At 38.1% G+C, this 27,567-nt stretch overlaps 1 protein-coding gene across 2 annotated transcripts; it reads left to right on the top strand.

The window, feature by feature from the left end:
• The first annotated feature begins 1,219 nt into the window (after positions 1 to 1,219).
• Positions 1,220 to 27,505, top strand: LOC134790195 (solute carrier family 25 member 32). 2 transcript variants are annotated; one of them, XM_063761025.1, is made up of 6 exons: positions 1,220 to 1,571; positions 2,859 to 3,012; positions 4,187 to 4,436; positions 14,923 to 15,036; positions 15,532 to 15,677; positions 24,997 to 27,505. In XM_063761025.1, exons 1-6 carry the CDS (start codon positions 1,421 to 1,423, stop codon positions 25,139 to 25,141), a joined length of 960 nt encoding a protein of 319 aa, XP_063617095.1. In that variant the 5' UTR covers positions 1,220 to 1,420; the 3' UTR covers positions 25,142 to 27,505. The 2 variants fall into 2 exon arrangements, with proteins under 2 accessions (XP_063617095.1, XP_063617094.1); XM_063761024.1 differs by lacking the exon at positions 24,997 to 27,505 and adding an exon at positions 24,485 to 24,671.
• Positions 27,506 to 27,567: the final 62 nt, after the last annotated feature.

Raw genomic sequence — 27,567 nt, forward strand, 5'->3', positions numbered from 1 at the left:
TGTACACGGTCAAGGAAAAAGGCGCCAATATATTATGTACTATAATACCTATTCATTCAGTGACGATTTACTACCTAGACCAGTATTTTATAAATGTTCATACCAAAGAATATTTTAGTCGCAAAAGTAAAAACACGATGTGTAAAAATGACATTTATTTTTCATTACTTACATGCGTAACAAACCAAAAAGATATTTTCTAATTAGTTCGAAATAATACAAATCCACTATTAAAACTTGGACGTAAATTTGACTAGCTAGCACGAGCCACGAAGCATTGATGCGTTTTGGAGTCTGGTCTAGTCTTTGTCCAATGTGGATTACGTCCATTTTGCTTAATGAGAGAGTGAGTCGCATTGACATTAGACAAAGAAATTGGACAGGTGGAATACCACCCTATAGACTGCTCGAGAAACTGAAAACGGTGAAAAATAGAGATACTACTCCTAAAAATACGTGTGATACCTCATTAGATTCGTCATGATGCCTAGAAAAATGTATTCGAAGCGTGTATTAGCACACAAAAAATATCAAAAGTTCTAAACAAAAAAAGGGGGGAAAAAAGCAGATATTTTTTATTTCCCCAATATCTCAAAAAGTATATCATTTAAGATACCTAAATTAATATTATAAAAGAGGAGGATATGTCCAATAAAATAATCCATACTTGCAGAACTGTATCTCCATTATTTATACTCTTTTATTCCACGCTGAACACAGCCCTCCGCGCCTCATTTTCGGGATACGCGCGCGGCGTGAAAAAGCGATTACGTAAGTATAATAACATTAAATATAATTTTAAAGGTATTAAATGTTCATAAAAAAATTGTGTATTTAAACATGTCAACAAATGTACTACTCGTAGAAATTTATCTTAAAGTTATTTTTTCAACAAGTTAGGCAATTGTTAATTAACAAAATTTTCTCAAACTTCTTTCGCAAATTTTCTCATTGAAAACGATAAAAATGTATAAATAACTATCGTAAAATGTTGTCGTTTTCTAGAGTCCTTTTCATATACATGCTTAATAAGTTCCATATCGTTTCAATATCTAGTATTTTACGTATCTCATTGTTCGAATACGGCTGAGTGTGTGTCGTTAGTTTAGCAATTCCGCCTGCAGATGCCGCTGCTAGTTGTAGCTTTACATACGAAGTAGTGTGTCCTAGTTGCTCGCGAATCTCGCGATTTTGCACTGCACTAGTTATATGATTTTTAATCTGTGCATTCGTGATGTGATGGGCGATGGAGGAAAGTGATTCGTACATGCAATTTTGTCGAATATTACGAAAGAAATATGCTTAGTGAAAATTCATTTAAATATACATTTGTTAAAGATTTCTGGGAAAGTGTGTTCCGGTAGGCTTGTTGATTTGTGAAAACAAAATGCAAAGTATTTATCTGTGATCTATTATAATCATGAGTACGATGAAGAACACAAATCCATCGTCTTCGAAAGTGGCTTTGTTAAGCCACATTAAATACGAGCACCTGGTAGCTGGTATATCGGGTGGCGTTACGTCTACGCTGATTCTACACCCTTTGGACCTCATTAAAATTAGATTTGCTGGTAAGTTCCTGACTGTGACTTGAAAATTAATGTAGTTGCCATGTGCCTTTTTCAGATAAAAATACCATTATACACGTGTAGAGTTATAGACATGCCAATCTTCAATGTTGCAAAGTGGAAAGCAAACTGGTCATGTGGTAATATTGGTGGCCTTGAACTTCAGATGCAGTGAAAGTGCACTAAATGCATTGTTTACACAAAGAAGCAACTTCCTGCGTTCTTGGCAGCTCTGATTCTTTTTTGTGCAATTAAGTACGTACAAAATCACATCTGCAGTCATTTATGAATATTTGGTAGAACTTTCTAGAATGTGTGAATTTCATTTCTTTTCCTTGTTCTTAATAAATGTAGATTTTACTAAGTGTTACATAAGTAGTTGCTTAAACAGGTTTATTTTAATACAAAACATAATATACATACTTTCCTTTACTAGTCCAGGACTGGACTAAAATATACACCTACAGGAACTGTACAAAGAAACTGTATAAACAGTAACTGTTTTCAGTCTCACAAGTTTTAGGATATTTCTTCCTTTCCTTCCCTTCCTTTTTTTTGCAAATAATTATACTCTGCATATCATACTGTAGTCTATATAGTAAAGCACATATTGTTTATAATAAGATAAGATAAGATAATATTTATTCATTTAAAACTTATGCTACTTTGATTGATACAATGGTAATTATAATTATACAATTTATACTTAAATACTAGTTCATTCATGGATATTAAAATTAATAATTAAGGTTGATTGATTTAAAAACACTTTACATATTGTAGTGGTGGTTAATGTCTAATAAAAACATATAAATAAATGATTCATAGTATTTCCTATGAATTCTATTTTTATCCCATGACTGCATTATTTTATCACCACTTAAAAGATGGAGCTGAATATTGACAAAGCTGATGGATAACATTGAAGTAAAATAACTTTACCCTTTGGGTATGGGGCCCTATTACTCCTGCTCCACTGTCTGTCTGTCCGTCACCAGGCTGTATCTCACAGATGAATGTATTTCTGTTGCCGCTATAACAAAAAATACTAAAAAGTATGGAATCCTCATACTCATACATCTTTTTTTTTTTGTATTTTTATCAGCCCAAGTTAAAAAAAAATTTTTACCTAAGTATTCTTTCAATCTGCCAGTGTCAGTCAGGCATTTAGCTAGAATTTATGTTTATGGTCAGGTCATTCACCCACTGGGAAATCCATAAGTTTACTTTCTAAATTAGGTCTTTTAGGTTTAGTCTGGATAAAATTATAAACCAAGTGTTTAATTCTAGTGAATGACGGCCGGACCGCCACAGTGCCGAGGTACGACGGGCTCAGCAGCGCATTCGTGACCATAGTGAAGAAAGAGGGAGTTAAGGGCCTGTACAGAGGGGTCACGCCCAACGTGTGGGGCTCCGGTTCCGCATGGGGATTCTATTTCTTATTGTAAGTCCACTTTTCACTAAAAGGATACATCACAAATCATTCCACATATTTTTCTTAAATACCTATACCTAAATCAAGGAGAGTTAGAGAGAGAGTTTGCACAGCAGTGGGACACACAGATCGCCTAGTAGAAAAAAAAACTATATTGGAATGAGGAGTTTCGTTACACAACACAGTGGCAATGTCACATCCATCCATCCTGTAATGAAATCAATATCAAAAATTATAATACTTTGTACCTACCACCTACAATGCAACTTCTTATGGAGATTTGTCAACTTCAACACTTTTTTAATATTCTTCATTGAAATCCGTTGTCTAGCTAAGTAATAAATAAGGATACAGTGGCTGATAGGTACAGCTGATTAGGTAAACAGCAATTAATCAAGTCAGAATAAAAACAGCGGCCAGGATTGATTTATTTGATCAAATTAATATCAAATATGTGGTCAAAAAGTGAAACCCCTCTTAAATGTTTTCCTTTTCATTAGGACATGCTATACTCAATAATTTCATGAAATTCAAATACATAATGGTAAAATTTGATAGTGATAAGAACAGTTGACCGTAGTTATGCAGAAAACGACCAACACAATTTTTTTATCAATGCAGAAAGCGACCAAAGCTACTGAGTTAGGGTGTAAGTCACTTTGACAAAAATAAAAAGTTGGTCGCTTTCTACAGAACTACGGTCAGTTTAAAGTAGGTGTGCAAATAAAACATGCTCATGGTTTGTTTTCCGCAAACTGTTGTCCGTTGTGTACACTTGTGAAGTGTATTTACTAGTTTTCGGAATTCCGAACTCTATGTACCTATATCTAAGCATATGCTTGTATTTAAAGTTTTAAGTGGCCTTTCTTGGTATATAATTTGGTCTGATATCTCCAACTTGGTTGGAGTCACACTAACATAGAAAAACTAAAGGTGTTGTTCCCAAAAATTAAGAATAGGTACTAGAGCCCTATATCTGGCCGTGACTTATGTCTCCATTGTCTGAATGTAGTCTTGCTACTGTACTTTCAATACCATCATTGTGGACATCTGTTTTACCAAATGTTCTTTACTTTTACTTTTGCCTAGAATTGCAATGCGAATGGGCCATTCTCTGCAGCCCTTAGCCATGCATTGTGATCTCTGTTTTAGACAGTATGTCTATATTGATATTTGTTTCCAGCTACAACGCCATAAAAACATGGATCCAAGGCGGCAACGCGCGCAATCCGCTCGGGCCCGGCATGCATATGCTGGCCGCCGCCGAGGCCGGAGTCCTGTCCCTCGTCATGACCAACCCCATCTGGGTGGTGAAGACGAGACTCTGCCTGCAGTACAGTGAAGAACATGTCGCTGACAATAAGAGATACAAGGGGATGGTGGATGGACTGTGCAAGATTTATAGGACTGAGGGGGTTAGGGGATTATATCGGGTGAGTCCATTTTTATTATCAATCAATCAATCAATCAATCGTTTATTGATAACAAGCGTTACACGTCATTTAACATTTTCTGTTTGGCACACTTTACATTCCAATAAAGATTACAATTATAAATATAAATATGTCGTCATTCATTTAGAAATTAAATTACATTAAACTAAATTTAGATTATTAGGTATCATTAAATTATAAAATATAAAAATTAATAATATCACAGGCATTTGGAATATTACGTTAGTCTATTCGATTTATAAATTCATCTACTGAGTAAAAACATCGAATCGAATCGATCGAATTTAAACTGTTGTGAGACATAAGGTACTAACATTGAATAATTTTACGGTTACGGTGTAAACCGTAAAATTATTCATTTTTATTATTCTCGCTGTTATGAAAAAATTACCTTTGGCATAGATGATCAAAGCATTAAGACTGAGTCAGTCTAGCATTGAATAAGTGTCTACGGCATAACAGCAGGCGCGGCCTTTATGACGAGTGTAGTTCAGTAATTTATGAGTCTTGCCATTAGTCTTTTGAGTCTTTTCTTTAATAAAATTTACTTATTGACCTTTTAGAGAAACTAGACAACCAAATGGCACATTTCTCATGGCATTGATTTTCCTTGGCACCCAACTATTCAGAATTACCTATCGTTCTGTCCCACGCCGTCTCCGATAGCCGCTAAAGCTTACGTCACATCCATAAATAGCTTAAACCCGCCAAGTGCGAGTCGAACTGAGAGTCCCAATCTCATACCATCAGAATTTTTGTTGTTTTTTTATGGAGTCCTACTTAGGTACATAGTGATCCAAAAGACTCGAGCGTTTTAGCTCTTTTTTTAGGGCTCGCCTCATCTCTTGATGCCTAAAAGGCTAAAAGCCTATTTTACTAATTAAATAGAAATAGGCTGTTAGCCTTTTAGGCGTCAAGAGGTGAGGCGAGCCCAAAAATAAGAGCTAAAAGGCTCGAGTCTTTTGGATCACAAGTACAGGTACATGTTCCCGTACTTTTCGATTACGTACAGCAAAGTTTGCATTAGGTATGATTTCATTTTCGCTCGGCATGTTTTTCTAGGCCCGCCTGTAAATATCATCCGCATGTTTTGTGGATAAACCCGTCGCATGGCAATAATATTTACATTCTAATAGATAAGTCGTGTTGCGAAATCTCTCGCAAGATTACGAGTATGAGAGGTGCGCGGATAAACATTCATTACGTAGTATACGCGTTGGTCTACTTGGGCTAATTCAATATACGCGTCCGTAAACAGTAGGGCTAAGATGGTCGCCTCTTTATCTTTATATTTATATCTTTAAGTGACGCATGACACGACAGACAATAAAATAGCGACCATGCTACCGCGGTAGGGCTTGAAAACAGTATTGTGGTTACAAACTGCCAATCGTAAAAGGGCACTTTACTTGGACCCAGATAATTTTATTTACATGGGATCTACATCTAGGTCTAATTTTTCGGAACGATTATGATATGAGCTTTCGTTTCTTGCTATAGAAAATAGGCAGTGGGGAGACACTCCTGACTTCGGTCGAACGCGGCTCCGTTCGGCTCAGCATTGCTCCGAGCAATTATTAGGGTTGGCACCACTTGACTTCCTTTTGCGTGCACGACCACAGTTAAGATAATCACTTGAATTTTGACAACCCTAAATAGCCGAAAGGGATATCCATATATAAGAAAGGGATAGCATGATTCGACCCTGAACCGCTGTCAAACTTCGGGTTTGTAAGAAGTGTCCTTTCTGTACGGTAGTACTATTATTTCTTCTGTGAAATAGGTAGATTAGCTACTCGTTCTTGGTCACACAACTGTTTGCATATTGCCTAAATAATGTTTTTTTATTCACTGTAATGCATTAGGACTGCTGAAAACCGATTAAGCTTGACGAGGGCCTGACACTTGTCATTCTTGTCAGCTCATTAAAAAAAATTGTATTTCCGTTCTAATGCCGTCACCTCGGTGTTTTGGTCAGATTTTACTATAAATAGTTTTTCAAGACAGTCTTAACGGCCTATATATGTCCTTTCCATTATGTTCAGAATTGGTGCGCTATGTACTTATGTGGTACTTAAATGAAACAATAGGTAGTGGTGCGAATATCACACGAGACTTACGCTTAGTGATTGTCCATTGTGATTGTATGCACTCGACTCACTAACTATAACAGTTTCAAAATTCTGTAAATAGTATTTTACAGTACATAATATATGGTGCTACTTTAGTGCGAAAAATAGGGAATTCGCAACGACCGAAGGGAGTGTTTTAAATCGACACGAGTTGCTGATTACCTATTCGCACGTGTATCGTACAACGTTTTACAGTTTAAATTTTCGACATAGTCGCTTAATGTGCCAATTATCGCACTAGTGCAGTAAAGTAGCACCATATGTACTGTCATATTTCATTATTCCATCAGTAGCTCTAAATTAATCGTTTCATATCTCTCCGAGATACATCGATAGGTAATCAAATATTTATAATAAAATAACCCGTTTTTCATAACAGCCAGTATAGTCCGGTGTAATCTTGTGAGCTTTGTGATAATAGTAATCAGAAAACCTTTTTATTATTACAACTCAATTAGGTTATCGGGGTTGCGAACCGAATCTATCTTTACGTGAAATTACGTTTTTGTATGACAAAGAAAACATTTTACATATTATTAATATGTAAAATAAATATACAGTGGTTCATATAATATGTGTTACTGGGGGGACTTTGTTTTATAAGGTGTATAATGATAATATAAATATGTTACATTTATACTTTGGACTTGTTTTGATTAGCCGACCTGATTTGTTTATTGAAACCTTATCTACACAATTTTATTCTAATTAAAATTGTAGAATAGCCAAAACATTCATTCTAGAGCCAACGATCTGGGTATTTTATAATAGAATGTGCAATTTGTGCAATTTTTCTTTTGGGCCCACACATTTCTGCGATTTAATCAATAAATTTTGTATTTTGTCTTTCACTCGATAAAATTTTTATCGAGTGAAATGGGTTATTCTTTATAAAATGCCGAAACGATTTCTACATAAAGTTTACAAGAAATAGTACAGCAGCACATGTCGGCATTTACGAGCGCAGCAACAAATTTAAATAACTCCCTTTGACAAGCAAAAAAAAAATTGAATGAATTTAGTTTCTGCAAAGAGATAAAACAATGCAAAGATTAAGCCGCTTCATTTTATGAGTTATTTTATTTATAATTAATAATTTAACTTTTCGCAAAGTATTTTTTTCTCTGTTAATTTTTCTTTTCCACTGCTGGGTGAAGAGAAGCCATTTGCAATATAGGTACATACATGCATAGTTGCATACTTATACAACGACAACACATGGAAACGAGAATTTCCGTCTGTAGACTTTCTAGACATGTTAGATCAATATGGAGCCCGCACCGTGTGACCTTTCCGTTCCGTTATTGATCCGTGTTTGCAGAAGCCGGCACGTGCAACCGGGACCACTATTCACGGAATTCCGCACGTTTCATAACGTGGAGCTAATAAGGACGTCGTTAACGCCAATCAATTATTAACGCGAACAGCAAAACGCGAGTCATCGCCACAAACAAGGCCCTTTTGTCTCATAAATATTTAGACAGTTTTTCAAACACCACAGTTTAAGATGAAAAATTGCAGAAGGTAAGTAGTTCTTAATGGCCAAAAATGAGAGCAATGCAGCGTGCCAAATTGATCTCTATGGCTCTTGCAATTCGAGCAGGCGTGGCTCACTCCGCGATTTCGTCGCATCGCTACAAGTACATGCGGCCCACACCAATTTTGGTGTCTAGCAGTAGTACTTGCCGCGCACCGCCATGGAACGGAGTGAACGGACGCCTGCTCGCGCTTGCGCCACCTTGCGGTCATATTTTCGTCAATGTCGTAGGTAATAGACGAACCGAGGTGAACCTTCTGTACCTATTGTGTATTCTAGTGTGATTCGGGTGATAGAGGCAAATAGACAAAACTTCAATAAGTTAATATAAAAAGTCGGACTCTGTTTTTATGGACATACTAGATAGACCGTACAACAGACATTTAAATATTTTAGCCCGATTGGACCGTATATAAAAAGCCGCACATTTCTGTTTAGAAGCTGGACACCTGGCTACCCTGGACCCTAAATATTCCAGTCTTATTATCAGGGATAATATCCAAACTTATATACCCCAACCGTATTACCTGAAAATATAACCATGTAGGTTTTTACTGTGTGTGCCCAGCGGGTCGCTAAATGGACAAACAAACACTGAGCATAACAAGATTAACGAGGAAGGTCCGATCGATACCGAAGGTTGGATTACGTTATCGCACCAGATCGATCAATCGATTGTTATGAACGATTGGATTTTGTCTATGAATATGGAATTGCGTGTGATGGATTGCGTTTTAGCCATCACGTTACAAAAACACTCATCACTTTTTAAATTTTTCGTCATTTGTACGACGTTTGTAGGGCGAGCTATAAATATATCGAGGTCCGTTTAGAACAGTGGTGGGCAAACTTTCTTCATGGGGGGCCAGAATGTTTAGGATATTTAAGTGGAGGGCCAGAATTGTAGCCAATTTTTTTTTATTTGTGATAATCGTGAGCCAATGCCATATAGCCCATATACTAATTATTTCATAGGACCGGCGGCGGGCCGGATAAAATCCATTCGCGGGCCGCAGATGGCCCGCGGGCCGTACTTTGCCCACCACTGGTTTAGAATAAGGAAGGATATATTAATTACCAAGGACCGTTTTCTAGTTGGATGCAAGTTGCGAAAATACAAAACATTTATCGATACGCAATCATTGCAATCAAGCAAAATGAGGAAATGGCCAGATCAGTTTTCTTGATCCTTGATAAAGGCCGATCAATAACAGTGTAAGTCGATATCTCTGAAAGTTGAACTAAGGTACGTTATCGCACCTGGATACACCTCACAATCCAAAAAAAACTAGATTCTATATATTTATTTATAGAACTTTGCAGAACCTATTCTAAAATTGTGATTACGAATACGGCCAAAAGCGACAAACTTGAGTTGTCCTACATGAAGTCGATTTTAGACTTTGAATTAGGCATTGGTTATTCCTAAACACAGGTTACTCCTAGTCACCTGTGTTTATTTAAAAAAGTTAGTTTATGTTGCGTAGGTAATTAAACTTTCCATTCGTCTCTTGTTCACATGTTTTTAGAAAAAATCTAATTTTGTTTTATGCTGGATATAATTTTTAAGACTACCTGCTCCGCATTGTGTTTTTTTATTGTTCTTAATGTTTTAACGTATTTTATTTCTAAATTTAAGGATTAAGTTTTAAGTTTAAGGAACCACTGAAAATCAGCGTCGTAGCACTATGTGCTCCGACATATGCTGAGTGGTATCATCTTTGAGACAACAAGTTACAAAACCATGTCCTATAGGTATTTAATACTCGTATCTGTTAATCTTAAGATTGTTGTGTCAAATAAATTCTTTTCAATTCATTCCGTAATGTTGTTTTTACAACGCTGGCTGAATGAAAGCCGTGACGTCATATCACTGTTAATCGGAGGCAAAACCACGTGCTTGGTGCTTGATAACGCGGTACAGATTTTGAGTAGGTATACATGGCTGTTATCTAATAGCAATGTATCATTACATTAGGTTTAATGAGAACATGTTACATCGCGTTGATTGGTTTTTGGTTCAAATGCGATCAAAGTTCAACAATCATTCCATGATGGTTTCGATTGTAAGCCAATTTATTGTGTCGCATATTAATAGATCTTCCTAATTAGTTATTACGGGGTAAAAGTTAAGTATCAAATGGTTTTATTGAGATAATTCAAGCCATATTAACGTTGTGAGAGTTTATACAAAGTTTCATCCAAAAAAAAGAAAATAACTTTTTCAAAACTCCCTCTGTAACATTGCATGTTATCATATCGATTAAGATCTGGCATGCCCTTTGGAAAGAGAAATTAACATACGAACATAGGTAAGTAAATAGGTATTGAGCGTCAAAAACGTTACTCTCTCGTCGGGCAAAATATAACTACAAAGGCATGTTTTCGGTTTATAATACAAAGAAATCAACCAACATCAGTAACATCACTCATCATAAGCAAAAATACTGTCACATCTCTTTTCATAATATGTACATAAATGTATAATTACAAAATGTGGAACTGTTTTGTGAAAGGAAAATATAAATAATCTTTTCGATTGTTCATCAGACCGTCGGTTTTTATGTTTATTTTTTTACGTCTCTTACGCATCACCTTTGTCGTTCACTAGTACTAAAAATAGTCCATATGAATAGGAGTTTCCTCGCGCGTAGGTATTTGTAGGGCGGAAATGTACTACAGATACAGAGCATTATGTCATATCGAGTGCGACGAAATTTTCATGTTATTGGATCGGAGTTATTTTGTTTCTCTAGGACTTAAATTCATTCAATTTACGTCAGTCACAGCCGGTATACAAACTTTAGAGTTAGTTTGATTATAAACTAGAGAAAGCTTGTTTTGAGCTGTTAACAACGCGTGTTGCCTCGATCAGAAAATTGGAATAATTGTGTACATAGGATGGGCTCACAGTGGGCATGATATGACAACATATTCCGTGATTAATACATTGACTTCCTTTTAATCGGTCCCTGAGTTCTGAGGATTGTCCGATCAAAATTTCGGTTTCGTAAAAAACTGCTTCAACTTTCGGCCGCGCCAAAGCTGTATTTTCGTGTTCGGCATTAAAAATCAAGTTTCGTTCGTAAGTAGGTACACTAGTTACAGATTCTCTGAAATATGGTTTATCTCTTTGCACTTTATATTTTTTATCATTCTAGCCGTTTAATAATTAGCGTTCCAGATCGATATCTTAACGGGCAAGATGGCGCTATGCATTGAAGTATAAATTCACGTACCTATTGTATGAAGTCGCGATATAATTCCAGTTGTCACCGGTTTTCTCTGCTCTTGTGACCCTCAGCCGAACTATGCGTTCTATTTCCTATCCATTGTGTACCTAGCGCGTGGTATTTCTAACTAGATAACCTAGAATGGCTAGAATTCTCGATTGCAATTTCGAGCCAAACTTTCCGTTAAAAAATAGCTGCTTTCGCAAATCGGAGAATTTTAAATATTTTAATAAAGCCCAGAGGACAAGCAAGGAGTTAATTTTACGACATTTTAAACAGGTTTTTATATAGGTTTGTTTTTTACATTCAAAATTCCATATAGTACCTACTAAAGGCATTTAAGTAAATAAATAAAAAATGCCAACGAAAAAAAAAAATATCTTACCTTTCTCCCAGAGGTGGTAAGCGAAGTGACTTACTTATACCTAATTTGTTAGACCTTCATTAGTCTGCGTAGCTTAAATATTAATGATAATAATGATTATTCAATCGTTAGCCATCGATTTATGCAGATGTTTCGAAAATTAAGAATTTAAATGAATATAAATTTCATTATAACACTATGAACAAACTGGACTTTGATCTTGTGATAATAAAAATAACACAAACACTTTCGTTCCCAATGATATGCCAAAATGTTTCAAGTACTAAGTAGCAGCATGCTTTAATACGATATGAGTTGACAAATGCGTTTAACTTTCACTTCTCGGCTCATTGATGTATTTTGGATGACATCCAAAGCTTGCGGACTTTATCCACGATATGATTCATATATTATCCACGTGTATACCATAACACCATTACTGAAGGATACTCACTAAAACACCATACCTATGGATCATCGTCATCAACTCATCAGTCATCACGGTTAACTGACTATTCTAGAACTTTATTTCAAAGAGTTAAGGTCTTCTTTCGTGTTTTACATCTCTATATGTCGCTATGTGGTGAAAGCTTTAGAGTGTATATCTATTGTCATATCGATACCTTTGGGTTTAATTGGCGTAAAGGACATTTTGGCGAAAATTAATTATATACCATATAATGTATATATATGGTATATAATTAATTGTCACGTGACATAATAATTAGGTGATGAGAAAGCACGTGCCGTCATTCACATGGGTAAGTATTGAGTAGGGTGCATTTTGTTTGAGATTTGAGATTTCAAGTTGTTTTTATTGTGAATGACGGCACGTGCTTTCTCATCACCTAATTATTATGTCACGTGAATATGTGACGTCACGTAGTCTCGTGCTCGTGTATCGTAAATAGTGTAATCTAGAAAGATCACGCCAACTTTTACTATTACGTAGATATGTATGTGCTATTTTTACCAATTGGTTGTATTGCGATCTTAGTCGAGAATACATATGTATACTTGTTGAATGTTCAATATTATAGAAAATCTAATTTACTTTTCTTGATAGTGTGCATTTACCAAAATGTATAAATTCGACGCTGTAAAAAGTTTCATATCCTTGCCAACGTTGTTCCCTTATTACGGTCACAAATGAACATTATGGGGCCAATTAGGGCTGATTTAGACGGCGCGCGAACTCTCATGCGATTTTAGTTACATTGCGGACTGTTGGTTACGTCCAATTCAACCGATCGCTCAAAACCCGCAATGTAATGAAACTCGCATGCGAGTTCTCGCATCGTCTAAATTAGCCCTAAACAAGTTAAACGTTGCCAGTCAAATCCAAAAATATCCATCCTAAGAATAATGTGCGACGTCCTTACTCAGTCGCTATAAGGGCGTCGCACTTATATTCTGAACAGTCTTATATTTATTAACACTTCCCTGTGCGTAAAATAATGGTCGCTAAAATATATTCTTTTCGGAAATTACAGTTTTGGTTTAAATATATTATACGCGTAAGTCAAACAAATGTGAACTGGCTCCAGTACGGAATTTGCCATTTATGAAAATATTGATCTCCAAGATAAATGCAGATTTTGTGCCAATTGCTGCGAGACGCGAGTACGCCCAATTCACCACATATTTTGGCAATTAAATATTTCATATATTGTTTTCACATGCTTTTCTGTGGGAAAAGAGACCAGTGCCCTGTTTATCAAAAGCTTGTAACTTTTAATACAAGTGATGGAAGTCCCTTTTTGACAGCTTTTGTTAGAAAGGGACTTCCACTTGTATTACAACTATTACAAGTTACAAGATTTTGATAAACAGGGCAAATACCGATTGACGCTTTTACGTTGAATTTCACTGCACCAAAGGCCCTAAAGGCCGTACGTATATTATAGCGTTTCAAGTTTCAACCGCCTCACTTTTGTGCACACATTGATTATTTATTGATACCTAAATACTATCTGAAATTATCCTGGTCGTCCTTTATTTCTATCATGTGATCGAAAAATCCACCAAACCGAGGGTAGGTACTTGTTCAAAAATCCACAAAAGTATTTAGGTAGGTATAGTTCGTAGGTTTCTAATAGAGCCCGACGGCTAATCCTATTGTCTATTGTTAAGTAAAACCGCACGTGCTACTTACCTGCAAAAAAGGGTCTCAATTATTCTATTTGGCACCTGAGCGCGGGCTAGTCCAACGCTCAAAAAACCAGTGTAGGTGCGCTCTCCGATAACGCGCCTTTGTTACGCATCTCGATGACACTGATCATGGTATAATAATATACTCCGCCTGGTACTCCATTCCGAGATTCGCGTATGACCTAACTGACACGCGCCTACGTCATCATGCTGTTTACAGGTTCTCAAACTTTGAAATGTGGGAGAATTTTAAGCAACGGTGAAAATTATTTTAACGGCATTAATTTTAAGTTATTCATGTAGAAACATAGTAAAATAAAACAAATCTAATGTATTAAATTAAACTTTATTTATCTATACAAGACAAACGTTTAAAAAACTAATTCACAGTTACACATTAATTACCAAGCTTACGACGTGAAAAGTTTGGAAAACACTGCGACTGCTGACACTGAGCGAGAAGGAAATAACAATTAACACGCGTTCGACAAGGATGACGGTCAGGGCATGAAGTTATCTAGATCCGAATTGTCAAATGTGCACAGCGCTATCCTGTGTTGCCAGTAGTATAAACAGAATTACCCGAAAGTCTGAAATTTCTTTCGTGAATCGGAAGATATTGCTAACGAGTAATTAAAAATGACGTGTTATTGTAAAATTTAAGCTAAAATACATATAAATGAAAATTATAAAATTATAAAGAAATATTATAACTTATTAACCATAGGTATAATGTACCCATGTAACATGTTATGTTGAAATAAAGTGGCAATGTTATTGTGACGTAATCGCGTGTCACTCTGGGAATGGAAGACCATGTTTTATTAGACCATGACACTGATTATGTAGCGATCGACTCGCCGGCACTCAGTAACCAAAATACTGTACTTTTTATGCAGGTGGTTGTGGCACGTGGCACGAGCGGTTTTACTTAACAATAGACAATAGGATTAGCTGTCGGGCTCTATTAGAAACCTACGAACTATACCAACACTTTCGTCTTACTTCCATACGTATGTATGTAACATTGTTCGTTTGTTGATTACAGGGCTTCGTACCTGGCATGTTCGGCGTGTCGCACGGCGCTCTGCAGTTCATGACCTACGAGGAGATGAAGAACCGTTACAATCAGTACAGGAACCTGCCCATTGACATTAAACTGGTAAGAGACGTTCTGATCCGAGACTTATACCTTTGGACGTTTTTCGTGGTAATGCATGTAAGAAATTTAACGGTCAAGATGAAAAAAATACACGATTCAAGCCTCATCGCCTCCTTAAAGCCCTAAAAATACAGCATAAGAAAAAAATACAAAAAGTTGTAGAGTTATAGTATAGGGTGGTCATTTTTGCCGATATACGAGGGTGGTTTGAGAAGTAACTTGGTTCGATAGAAATTCAAGATATGGTTTTAGCTGGCCGAAGAATAATAGTACGCCAATTAGATGAAGAGTGAGTTCTTCACATTTTTCATAAAGCTTGGTTTCATAAAGTACATAACATTCCTCAACACATTTGTTTTCAGGTCGAACCAAGTTACTCAGCAAACCGCCCTAGTAATGTCTAAGTGCGCTATAAAGGTTTAAAATATAAAGTTTTCTTAATAGACAACGTGAGTAACTTGTACTATTATTAACTCGTCAACGTTATAATTCCAGACGTCAGTGGAGTACCTGACGTTCGCGGCGGTGTCGAAGCTGCTCGCGGCGGGCGCCACGTACCCGTACCAGGTGGTGCGCGCGCGGCTGCAGGACCAGCGCGCCGCCTACCGCGGCGCCTGGCACTGCGTCACCGAGACCTGGAGGTACGAACGCCTCCGCGGCTTCTATAAGGGCCTCACGCCGTACCTGCTACATGTAACGCCTAACATATGCCTAGTTATGCTCATTTGGGAAAAGTTCACCAACAACGATTAGATGTGCGTCTGATGGGAACGCGACTGTACTTAAGATAGGATCTAATTGTTTCGTTAAGTCTTTCACAGTGTACCGACGCGGGATAGAGATCTGGTGGCCTGATGGTTCATCTGCAGGTTATAGTTCACGAGAAGAACATACATTCGTCCACGCTTTTAACTGACAGTTCGTAAGCCTTAAGCCCAGTTGCACCAACCACATTTAACAGACTGATTAACGTCAAACAGCAGTGATGTATGAAATTTCCCATACAAATCAATTAAGCGAACACTTTAACGGTGACAGACGGTTTGGTGCAACCGAGCCTTAGAGAGACCCATCCTAGCGTCTTTTGAGCGGCGGCGTCTTGTCAGCGCTATGGAAAATGGCGTCGCTGCGCAGTGGCGCCAACGTTGCGTCGAGCAACAGCCATAGAGTTGGCTAGACCATAGCCACGCTCGGAAGACGCTAGTGTGATTACAGACACTTAGAGTTCTCGGATGGCCAGTTAAGAATATTGGAGTTAACATTGAATAATAAAGACGGATAATATTTTAAGTAAACACTTAGATTAATGATTATTATCATTTTTGCCGCATTATACAGTACCAATATCAGTTACGTAATATTATAATATCGCTCTCAAGAAACTTAACGACATTGTGTGCCGAAATCTGTGAAGACAGTCAATCATTTATGTCATGTTGGTCATCTATTTAGGATTATTTGTATCAGTTCTCCCATATCATAACTTTGAAAGCTAGTCTATTCCGATTTTTTTTATAAAGAAGTCATAATTCTAAACATAACTGTTCACTTGTTTGTCAATAGATGTACAGATGTGTAGTGTGGCATATAATTTGAAATTAATTCAATTTCGTGTCTGGTTTTATGAAATTTAAAAGTTGTGGCATTTTCCTTCGATCAATGGATCGTACAGTTTGGAGTGCAAAGGTAAGCTTATACATAGCTTATAAGCAAAATTAAATGAGAAATTATTTTCAAGTTTCTACAAAATTTTACTAATTAATTATCATAATAGACAAATTTTACCTAAAAATAAAATTTATATTAAGTTACTTACCTTGTTCCAAGCCTTCAAATTGAGATGGCGACATTCGTTTCATACTGGCAACACCACAGTTCCGATGACGTCAGGCGCAATACCGGCTTTTATAACGGGTTTTTTCCATGCTTTTTCGAATCCAGCTGGCAGGCTGCGCGCCAATGCTCAGGTCATTGGACTCTCAATTTGATTATCTTGACCTACCGTCCAATAGTATGACGGTGGACGGTAGGTAGCCACTGTAGATAGACAGGTGGCAAAATAGCCACTGTGGGTAGACAGGTGGCGAAATTTTGTTATGTAAACAAACACAGTATTCAGAGTTGCTGAAGGTACTTGTTTTGTTTACAGAGGTAGCAGGTATTTCATTGACATAGCTGAAAAGACAAGCTTAAAACTAAACCCTAATGCTGAAATAAAAACTTTAATAAATAATACTTACTCTTGCTGAAATATAAGTATTATAATTATGATAAAATGCGTATGTGAATGAAATTATTCGTGTAGAGAAAATAAAATCTAAAATTTTACAAAATGCCAGCAGGCAGCAATGAAATCAGGCTTGGAACAAGGTAAGTAACTTAATATAAATTTTATTTTTAGGTAAAATTTGTCTATTAAGTTGACTGTACCTTGTTCCAAGCCTTCAAATTGAGAAGTGTTTGTTATCGACTGCTGGATGAGAAAGGATTGTTAATATTAAAAAGATCGCCAATGTGAATAAAAGACTAGATAGATTTATAAGAAAACCTGTATTGCATTACTATAAAAATCAACTAACACCTGATTGGTATGACCTTATATTTATTAATATTGATTAGAATACGTGTATTATATCGTATCAAAACATCTATCTAAAGGATTAGAATGTGAATTAAGAGTACTAACTGTTTTTCTATAAAACTTATGAAATGTAGTCGCACTTTGCCAATTGCCTCTTTCTAAGATATCATTAATATTATGATTATCAAGCCAGCCCGACGAAGCAACTGCGGAACGGACACTGCCCGCACTACTGTTTATATTAGCGTCTTTGAGGACTGCCTTTACCCATCCACCAATGATGGTTCGTGAAGCTGGCTTTACAGGACCACATATAGAAATAAATAGGTTATTTATATTCCCTCTTCGGTTCTGAGACAAGGAAATTAATAATTTTATCCAATAAACGGGATCTATATTTTTATTGTAATCACACGTTAACAATTTCCAACCAGATTGCCTGCGCGATGAACTGTCCGTCTTGGAACCGAATTCGGGCCAAAATATAATACAGTCAGAATCAATCTTACAACTGGAATCATTTATACTCAATAACGTCAGGTCGTGTACGCGTCGCCCTGAACAAAGCAATAACAAAATCGCACATCTCTTAGACACCTCAAATAAACTGGTTTGTACAGGTTCGTTATTCTCCAAATAAGTACACAAATCTCTCACATCCCATATACTCTCCTTACGAGACATTGGTCTACTCAAAGCTATAGCTTTCAAAGCCTGGCGAACAACTATATGCGAGCTCAGCGGTGGGCCTGAACGTACGGGACAAAAAGTTGAGACAACAGATTTGTGTAGGCAAATTGTACTATGCGATAACTTTTCTATTAAGTGTAAGTCTGTAAGAAATCTGGCCAAATCTTGAGACCGCGAAACCTTGAGAGTCTGTCTGCTTCCGTGTTGTATCTGCCGGGAATGAACTGGATTGTCATGTGAACGTGATAGCGGTCCAGCGCATCCAGTACCCGATAAGTCATCTCCATCATCTGCTGTGACCTCGTACCGCCTTCGTTGCGCAGATATGACACAACCGTTCGATTGTCCGACATAATCATTAGAGACGATTGCGTCAGTGAGTGGCTCTGTGATGTTATTACCTTCTGTACTGCCATCAACTCTAGGAGATTTGAATGTTGACGAGCCTCCCACTGCGACCATTGGCCAGCTAACTGCTTGTTGTTAAGCAGAGCGCCCCAGCCCTGGCCTGAAGCGTCCGTAGTCAAAAAGAACTGGGGCGCTGGAGGGTGAAGAGGAGATGTGGCAGTTACGTTGTTGATCCACCAATCCAGCTCGCTGTATAGGGTTACTGGAAGCTTTACCTTCGTTCTTGGGGACATGTGCAGCAGCTGGTTGCAAAACGTCATCAACAGCCTGCTGTTGAGTCGACCCCTCGGAACAACGAAGCTGGCGAAGTTCACTAGACCCAGCAAAGATTGGACCTGTTTTAATGAAGCGCACCTGTGATTTACCATCTGTCGGCACTTTTGCACAACATTTTGAATCTTTGCTTCTGGGAGTGACTTCAAGTTGCTCCAAGGGTCCCACCGAATACCCAGGAACTCCATGGACTTCTGGGGCATTAAGACGGACTTTCCGTAATTTATAGTCCAGCCTAGACCCTCGAGAATCTGTAGGGTGAGTCTTACTTGAATCTGAAGCAATGATCGGCTCTGGCATGCAAGAAGAAAGTCGTCCAAATATACGATGACCCTGATACCGCGAGATCTCAGCACTTCCGCAATCCAGTTGGTGACTAGAGCAAATGTCCTCGGAGATGATGCGAGACCGAACGGCAAGGAGGTCACCTGCCAAAGCCTGTGCTGAAACATTACCCTCAGGAATCTCCGGTGTGAGGCCTTGACTGGAATATGAAAGTATGCGTTGTGGAGATCGAGCTTTACGAGCCAATCTCGTGGTTGAAGAAAATCTGGGACCTTGTACATATTGATGAGGTGAAATTTGGCCACATATATGTACTGGTTTAGCTGTCTTAGGTTGAAGACTGGGCGTACGCTCCCCCCTTTCTTTGGAACCAGAAACATGTTCGATACAAAACTTGGGGTCAACGAAGCCGGCTCTAGCACACCCTGTTCTATCATGCCTTTCATTTGAACGATCATTTCCGGACTTTCCTTCGTGAATAATTTTGATGAAAGTCGGGAGGGGTGAACTAGAGGCGGTTTTTTGACAAAGGGTATCCGGTACCCAGACAGAATTTTGACTATGTAGTCTGGAGCCCCCATGGCTTTCCATTGGTTTACATAAAGCTCCAGTTGACCCGCTTGGAAGTTGAGATAGTCAGTCGTAGCGCCTGCGAGATCGCTTACCTTGCCTGTTCCTGTAATATTTGTCGCTTCGTTGATTGGATCGAAATGGCCCAGCCTTTCGCTTTCTGTCCTGAGGAGCCTGAGCGGGAGCAGCAGAGGGCCCAGGATACACGCGGAAACCAGAATAGTCCGCAGCCTTCTTGCTCTGCTCCGGCCGTGAGACTCCTTGCGCAGGAGCTCGTTTGCTAGCAACTCCTTGCGCAGGAGTGCGTGGACAGAAAAATACCTTGTCAATCCCGCCATTCTTCGCTATACAGTCAGAAAACCGCTTGTCATCGAAGAGGTGCTCCTGTGTTGGAGGGATCTTTCGAAGAGATTCCTTCATGTAGCGGTCCTTGACGAAGTGCAGTACTCCATCTCTCCGTTGCTGGATAATGTCTGCGCGACGGCCACAGACCATCTGCAAGAGGTCCAAGTGAATGCGAGAATAGTCACCCTCCGAGAACACCTCGTTGATTTTGTCTGCTACCGCCTCCACCGTGCAATCACCCTGCGAACTTATCCAAGCCACGAAGGTCTCAAAGCCAGCTTTCAATTTCTCATTTTGTATGATGAGAGCATGAGACACCGCAGCTAGAGTCTTTTCCGTAACGGCGAGGGCACGGTTACGATCAAAAGACTTTATCATGTCATTGCTCTCCAAGTCAGTAAAGCCAGGCGATGACACGTACGTATTCTGAGCATCTATGTACCGTACCTGCGACCAGTCGTTTGAATTGAAATGCTGCAACTTGTCCAAAATATCAGCATGCTCCTTCGAGGTTATCGCGCCCGCTGACTTGAGGGTAGTCTCAAGTTTGAAACTAATATCCTTTGCAGGCCCCGGGACAGGCACCGGAGGAGCCTCTGGAGTCTCCAGATCTTCAGGCGAGACAATTGATAGCACGTCCGAATCACTGGAGTATTCCCGCGGGCGAGTAGAGAAATTGTCACGTAAAGACCTTACCTCGTGGGCCAATTTGGACACTACATCCTCTAACCTGGTCATCCGCTCATGCTCAGTTAAAGCCGTTGCACCCGGATCATGTTGAACATTATTAACTGAAATTATTTAGAAAATTACTTCGAAAATTTTCTAAACTTATAGGTGTTTCCTCTGCCAGAAACAAATCGCCAATGTCCTGAGCATTGGCGCGCAGCCTGCCAGCTGGATTCGAAAAAGCATGGAAAAAACCCGTTATAAAAGCCGGTATTGCGCCTGACGTCATCGGAACTGTGGTGTTGCCAGTATGAAACGAATGTCGCCATCTCAATTTGAAGGCTTGGAACAAGGTACAGTCAACTTAATAGCTAGTTTTGAGTTCTTCAAGTAATGACAGTTACGGAAAGTAATGAAATTGTTTTGCAATTATGAGATAAATTGCAAATTTAACCATAACGATCCCCCTGCTGACATGGCTAATTTTGTGGAAACTTTTTGAAAAATTAACAAGTATTACTCTTTCTATTATTATATAGCGAATATAAACAGAAAATGATACTTAGCACTTTGCTACAGTGATACTGCCGATTAGTCATTTTGCTATGTAATAATTTGAAAGAAAATCGTGCAAGTTTAAGACAGACATTCAGTGTTGTGAATAACGCTTATTTTCAGGCTTAAAGACTCGAGTCCTCAAGACTCGTAAGTCTTGAAGACTCAACTATATTTGAGAATTGTATTAATTTATTTTACGCGTATGGATGTAAGAATTCGTCTTTGCCGCCTTTGAGGCGTTAAGCCTCGAGCGTCTTAAGGGTTTGAGTCTTTAAGCCTCGAAATGAGCGTTGTTCACAACACTATAGACATTGTATTATTATTTTTTATAATCAATGCATTTTCTTTGTCAGTTAACTGTTTTAATGATCACTGTAATTGGTTGAATGGAATAGAGATGTATTTATAGTTTATGACATGATTTGGCAACCGATTATTGGAACGCTGGCATCGATTCAAATCGCGTTGCGTGTAAACTTCGATATGTTGTGTTATTGTGTGTCAGCTATGGAAAAATGTATAGTTTTTAAACATAAAGTTTTTGTCCTTGTTTAGATGTTATTGTAAAACCTGTCTCACGACATATGTTGTGTTTTATAATGTATTAAATAGTCGTATTTTCCCATCAGATGTGACGCATCCATATTTATCACAAGCTTGGCAATACTTCAGTAGTATAAGCCACACTAGCACAATTTAGTTATAATTTGAGAATTTGTGATAATAGGTATTTTAGATTGAATGTTTAGAACTATTTCCAATCTCAATGTTTGACTTAATCGTATAAGTAAACTTAAAAGACGTGTTTTTGTTAGAATCGAAACGTTACATGTGTGGTGAGACGACGTTAGGTTCTTTATCTTTATAAGATAGATGTTTCAACTTGCCTCTAGGAAATATAATAACACATATTATAGACTTTTTAAATTAATAATCAATATTACTAGAAGTACGCAAGTTTGAAGCTATTCTATCTTAGAGGCTTATTTATTGTAATCACCTACCAATATTAATTTATTAGTATCAAGACATAAATTAAGATTACAATTAACCCGAATTTTGGTGACCCCTTATTTATATTTTGACATTAAACAATTTAGTACAATTAAAATCTCTTCTAGATCTTTGTAGGCCATAGTCCGGAAATAGTCAGCAGCATTAGTTGCTAAGCGGGCGAGGTGTTCAAAATTACCTTGACACGCTCTTATTATCTTAACAATAAATTCTCGTCAAGATCATTTTGAACATCTGGCCCGCTTAGCAACTTCTGCTGCTGACTGTACACTCCAGCTATATTACTACTTAAATCGATTCACACGTATTATATTTTATAGTTAAGAAACATGTCAGGCACAGTTTATGTATATATTTAAGGATTTTATTTTGATATAAATACCGCAGAATCGAACCAATATGACCAACGCGTCTCATACATTACAGTCACTAATTAATAAATTTTAATAAGAAATATAATAAGCAGTTGTCGTACCGACAGCAAGTGAAAAGAGGTATCTGTCGATCGCTACTATCGCTAGTCGCTTTCTCGCCGCTGGTCGGATACCTGCCTAAAGTGGTTAGACAAAAAAGTTGGGCTTGGGTTTAGCATAACACTGACCGAAGCAAACTGGTGTAAAACCAGCTTACAATGCAGATTTATTAGATGGATTTTGATGGATTTTAATATCTTGATAAATAAGTTATTTTTATAAGTACATAGAGTATGTTATCCACACTAGTGTATCCTAGTTAGCAATAGATTGTCCCATTCTATGCTTCAATATTATGAGAATAATAGCAAGTAAATAATAATTAACTCTAATAATAGTATTTTCAGACGCTAAAGAATATAAAAACAAAGTTTATCTAAAGGGCTTCCACTATCAATTTTCTTTTGCAAAATTTCTATTCTCAAATGTTTGACAAGACAATTGGACCAAAAGTGATCCTATATATAAAAAAATAATCGAACATAAGCGAGTATTTTATCTTATTTTATGTATTCAGTGCCTATACATATCCGAAAACTCCATTAATATGTGTAAATCGATACACCAAATAAATTATTATGTGATAATATAGCAAAATCTGACGCATTATTATATGATTTATTGTACTGAACGGTTTTGTTATTATTAGCGTGTTAAATATAGGTGGCTGGCCACGTATATCTAAGAGTTCTAAGACGTATATATTTTTATATAATTCCTGCAAAAGTCCATTCTTTCAATTTAACTTCAATTTGTGTAATCAATAAAAGATAGCAAATTGATGCTTCTTTTTTATTTTCCTAATCCAATTTTTAAAATTAGTTTAAATTACGATACATGTTTATGTGGTCGAAAGGTACACAACAAAATTATTTCGTGAAAAAACATAATAAAATGGGAATACTATATAACATGTTATATTTTAAGTATTTTAACCGGCTTAAAAAAAAACAAATGGAGCAGGTTTTCAATTGTTTTACCTAATGTGCGTTTATTTAAAAATCATTTTGTTAATAGAAGTTATTTCTCGATATCTTTAAATTACGGTGCAAAAGTGCCCAAGTCAAAATTATACTTAACAATTTACATCAGGATCCTCACTAAATAATAATAAAATTCTGCAATTTCTGCCACATGTATTGACATTTTTTACGTTGTGTTCATAATAAAACGGTAAGTATACAAATCAACTCGTCGTATTCTGTAACGAAGAGAAAAGCTGTATCAAGTTGTTTTAGATTATGTGACGTTTTTGGACAAAGGGACCTTAGAAAGGCAGACATTATCAACGATGCGACACAACACCTAGATACGTCTAAAGCGTTTTATGCTACTATACTAAGTTACTTTTACCTTGAGAATGGCACATATAGCAGTTTTATAGCATTTAACATATTCATTGCCACTAAGTGCTACGGGTTACGCTCGTAGCGCGTAGCCACGTCTTTGCCGTATGGAGCGCGTAGTCGCTACGAACAGTGTACCCGACAGTCGGGTTCTTGGCGCTGAATGTGTTAAAGCAAAATAAGTACCTATTCGTCTTATTACCACACTGATTTTTCCCATGTAATTATCTCCCCAGGCACGAAGGCTGGCGCGGATTCTACAAGGGGCTTCAGCCGAACCTCGTCCGAGTGGTGCCGGCCACCATGATCACGTTCCTCACCTACGAGAACGTGTCGCACTACATGCTGCGCCGCGGACGGGAGCTTACTCTACCTTCCTAAATATACGAACTGACTGGACGCTCAACGTCAACGGCGTGCTCGTAGGTCGTAGGCGTCCAACTTGTGAGTGTGGCGATCGATCACCACTCGTGTTTCTCTATAAATCCTCTAAGGCATGAAGGCTGGCGCGGATTCTACAAGGGGCTTCAGCCGAACCTCGTCCGAGTGTTCCCGGCCACCATGATCACGTTCCTCATCTACGAGAACGTGTCGCACTACATGCTGCGTCGCGGACGGGAGCTCACACTGCCTTCCTAAATGTACGAACCGACTGGACGCTCAACGTCAACGGTGGACTCGTAGGTCGTAGGCGTCCAACTTGTGGGCGTGGCGATCGATCACCACTGTTTCTCTATAAATCCTCTAGACTCGAAGGCTGGCGCGGATTCTACAAGGGGCTTCAGCCGAACCTCGTCCGAGTGGTGCCGGCCACCATGATCACGTTCCTCACCTACGAGAACGTGTCGCACTACATGCTGCGTCGCGGACGGGAGCTTACTCTACCTTCCTAAATGTACGAACTGACTGGACGCTCAACGTCAACGGCGTACTCGCAAGTCGTAGGCGTCCAATCTTGTGAGTGTGGTGATCGATCACCACTCATGTTTCTCTATAAATCCTCTAAGGCATGAAGGCTGGCGCGGATTCTACAAGGGGCTTCAGCCGAACATCGCCCGAGTAGTGCCGGCCACCATGGCCACGTTCCTTACCTACGAGAACGTGTCGCACTACATGCTGCGCCGCGGACGGGAGCTCACTCTACCTTCATAAATGTACGAACTGACTGGACGCTCAACGTCAACGGCGTACTCGCAGGTCGTAGGCGTCCAACTTGTGAGCGTGGCGATCGATCACCACTCATGTTTCTCTATAAATCCTCTAGACTCGAAGGCTGGCGTGGTTTCTACAAGGGGCTTCAGCCGAACCTCGTCCGAGTGGTCCCGGCAACATGGTCACGTTCCTCACCTACGAGACTCACTACTATGTACATGCTTCGCCGCGGACGGGAGTTTACTCTACTTTAAATGTACGAACTGACTGGACGCTCAACGTCAACGGCGTACTCGTAGGGCTGCGTCTGGTGTACAACTGTAGAAAAAAGGTGTGGCGATCGATAGACAATAGATGTCGCGACGAACGGAAAGTCTAATGCTCAACAACTTTCAGCTAATATTATAACCTGATTAACCGGAATACTATTTTCAACTCCTGGTAATATTAGTTGTAAATTGTTGAGCAATACACTTTTCGGCAGTCGCGACACACGTGACATCTAGTATCGAGTAGCAGTACTGATAATTCCGCTACTTGACGCTACATGTCGACTACAATAATAATAGGCGTTTTGGTAACAAAGCTGATGTATGGAGTGAGCACTGTATGCTTACTTATTCCTCTATGCTAATATGGATTGTTTTGAAATGGTTTCGTGTTTTAGAATCCTGATGGTCCCCGAATTTACTGGCAATGAAATATGCATTTAAAATCTTAAATATTATTATAGCGTAATTTATAAAATAAGTATTCATTCATTACCTCTTATCACCGTCGAAAATATCCTATATTTTCAAGACTTGACATTTACGTTTATGTAGTGTTATTAAGCTAATGTGACGGTTAAAACTCACGTGTTTTTACTTTTAGTCACTCGCGCGATGTTTCGGAGAGCCTAGGTCTCCTGTATTTTTTCAAGCACCAACTACCATCGTAACGTTACTCGCACTGTTAGTGCTTGAAAAAGGAGACCTAGGCTTTCCGAAACATGTCGAGCGAGTGACTAAACACGTGATTTTAAACCGTCACATCAGCTTAATGTTAGTAGGTATGCCTCACGACAGTTTTAATTCGATTAGGTAGTGTTAGTTCCATCCAAATATCACAAATTAATTGTACAAAACTTAGGTAGTTTAATTGCAAATCTGGCTGTGTTTTTGTTCCTCAGTTTTAACAGAGCCGCTTCCTTAGTGTTGGCAAAAAGAATAGATAGTATAGAGGGGTCCTGTTTGTAAATTTTGTAGTCACTGTAAATTTACTGCCATCTATCGACACACGACTAAAACTCAAAATGAAAACGTATAAAGTTATCAAAAAATGTATATACATGGATAAATGATTTTATTATTTTTATATCATTTTGATCCATGTTCATTCACTGATATCTATGTGTTAAAATTGTTAAATATGAAACGGTGTCGTCACGCCATCTAGCCGAGGATAGGCTAAAGGTGTGTGCGGCATCTATTCGAGAATGACTTTTACTTGAATTCCGAGGCACGTTTTTTCCTTAGACTTTATTCGTCTTATACGAAGTTACACATGTCTTTGGTGTTGGTAAGAAATTAAGTCTAAGGGGTTTAAGTTACTTACGGCGTTATGTATAAACGCTACAAGCCTCAGTTAGCTATAGACCTTTTTACTGTCACTACCGTTTTGTATTTCACGCAAAAGTAGATCTTATTGGAATGTACGTTGGTTTAATTTTAATTGTGAATGCCGACTGTGGCGGTCAAATGGGATATATCATCATAAGCTTTGTGTATGACGACGATGGCGCCGCTTGCGTCACTTGACAATTACACAGGTGGCATTAATGAATATTGGGCTACATAACTTTTACAGTACCTACTACTCTGCTATACTACTCTGCTATCAATTTAAGTTCCCCTACTATCAGGTACTTTGGTCATAGGGACATACGTAGCCATTTTTATTTCATTTTAAGAATTAGTTTATACTCTTGGTTTATTTTGTATGGAAGTGAGTAAGGTTTTCATTTTCACCAAAGTAGAATAGTACATTTCCATGTATCAAGTTATTGTTTTTACAAATTTCAAGTGATGTGTAGTTTTATTAGTAAGCATGATTTTATTGAAATAAATGGTTATTAAATTTTTTTGTTGTTTGATTCAGTAGCAACCTCTCAACAACTTTCTACAAC

Source organism: Cydia splendana, chromosome 4 (genome assembly GCF_910591565.1).
Source record: "Cydia splendana chromosome 4, ilCydSple1.2, whole genome shotgun sequence".
NCBI lineage: Eukaryota > Metazoa > Arthropoda > Insecta > Lepidoptera > Tortricidae > Cydia > Cydia splendana.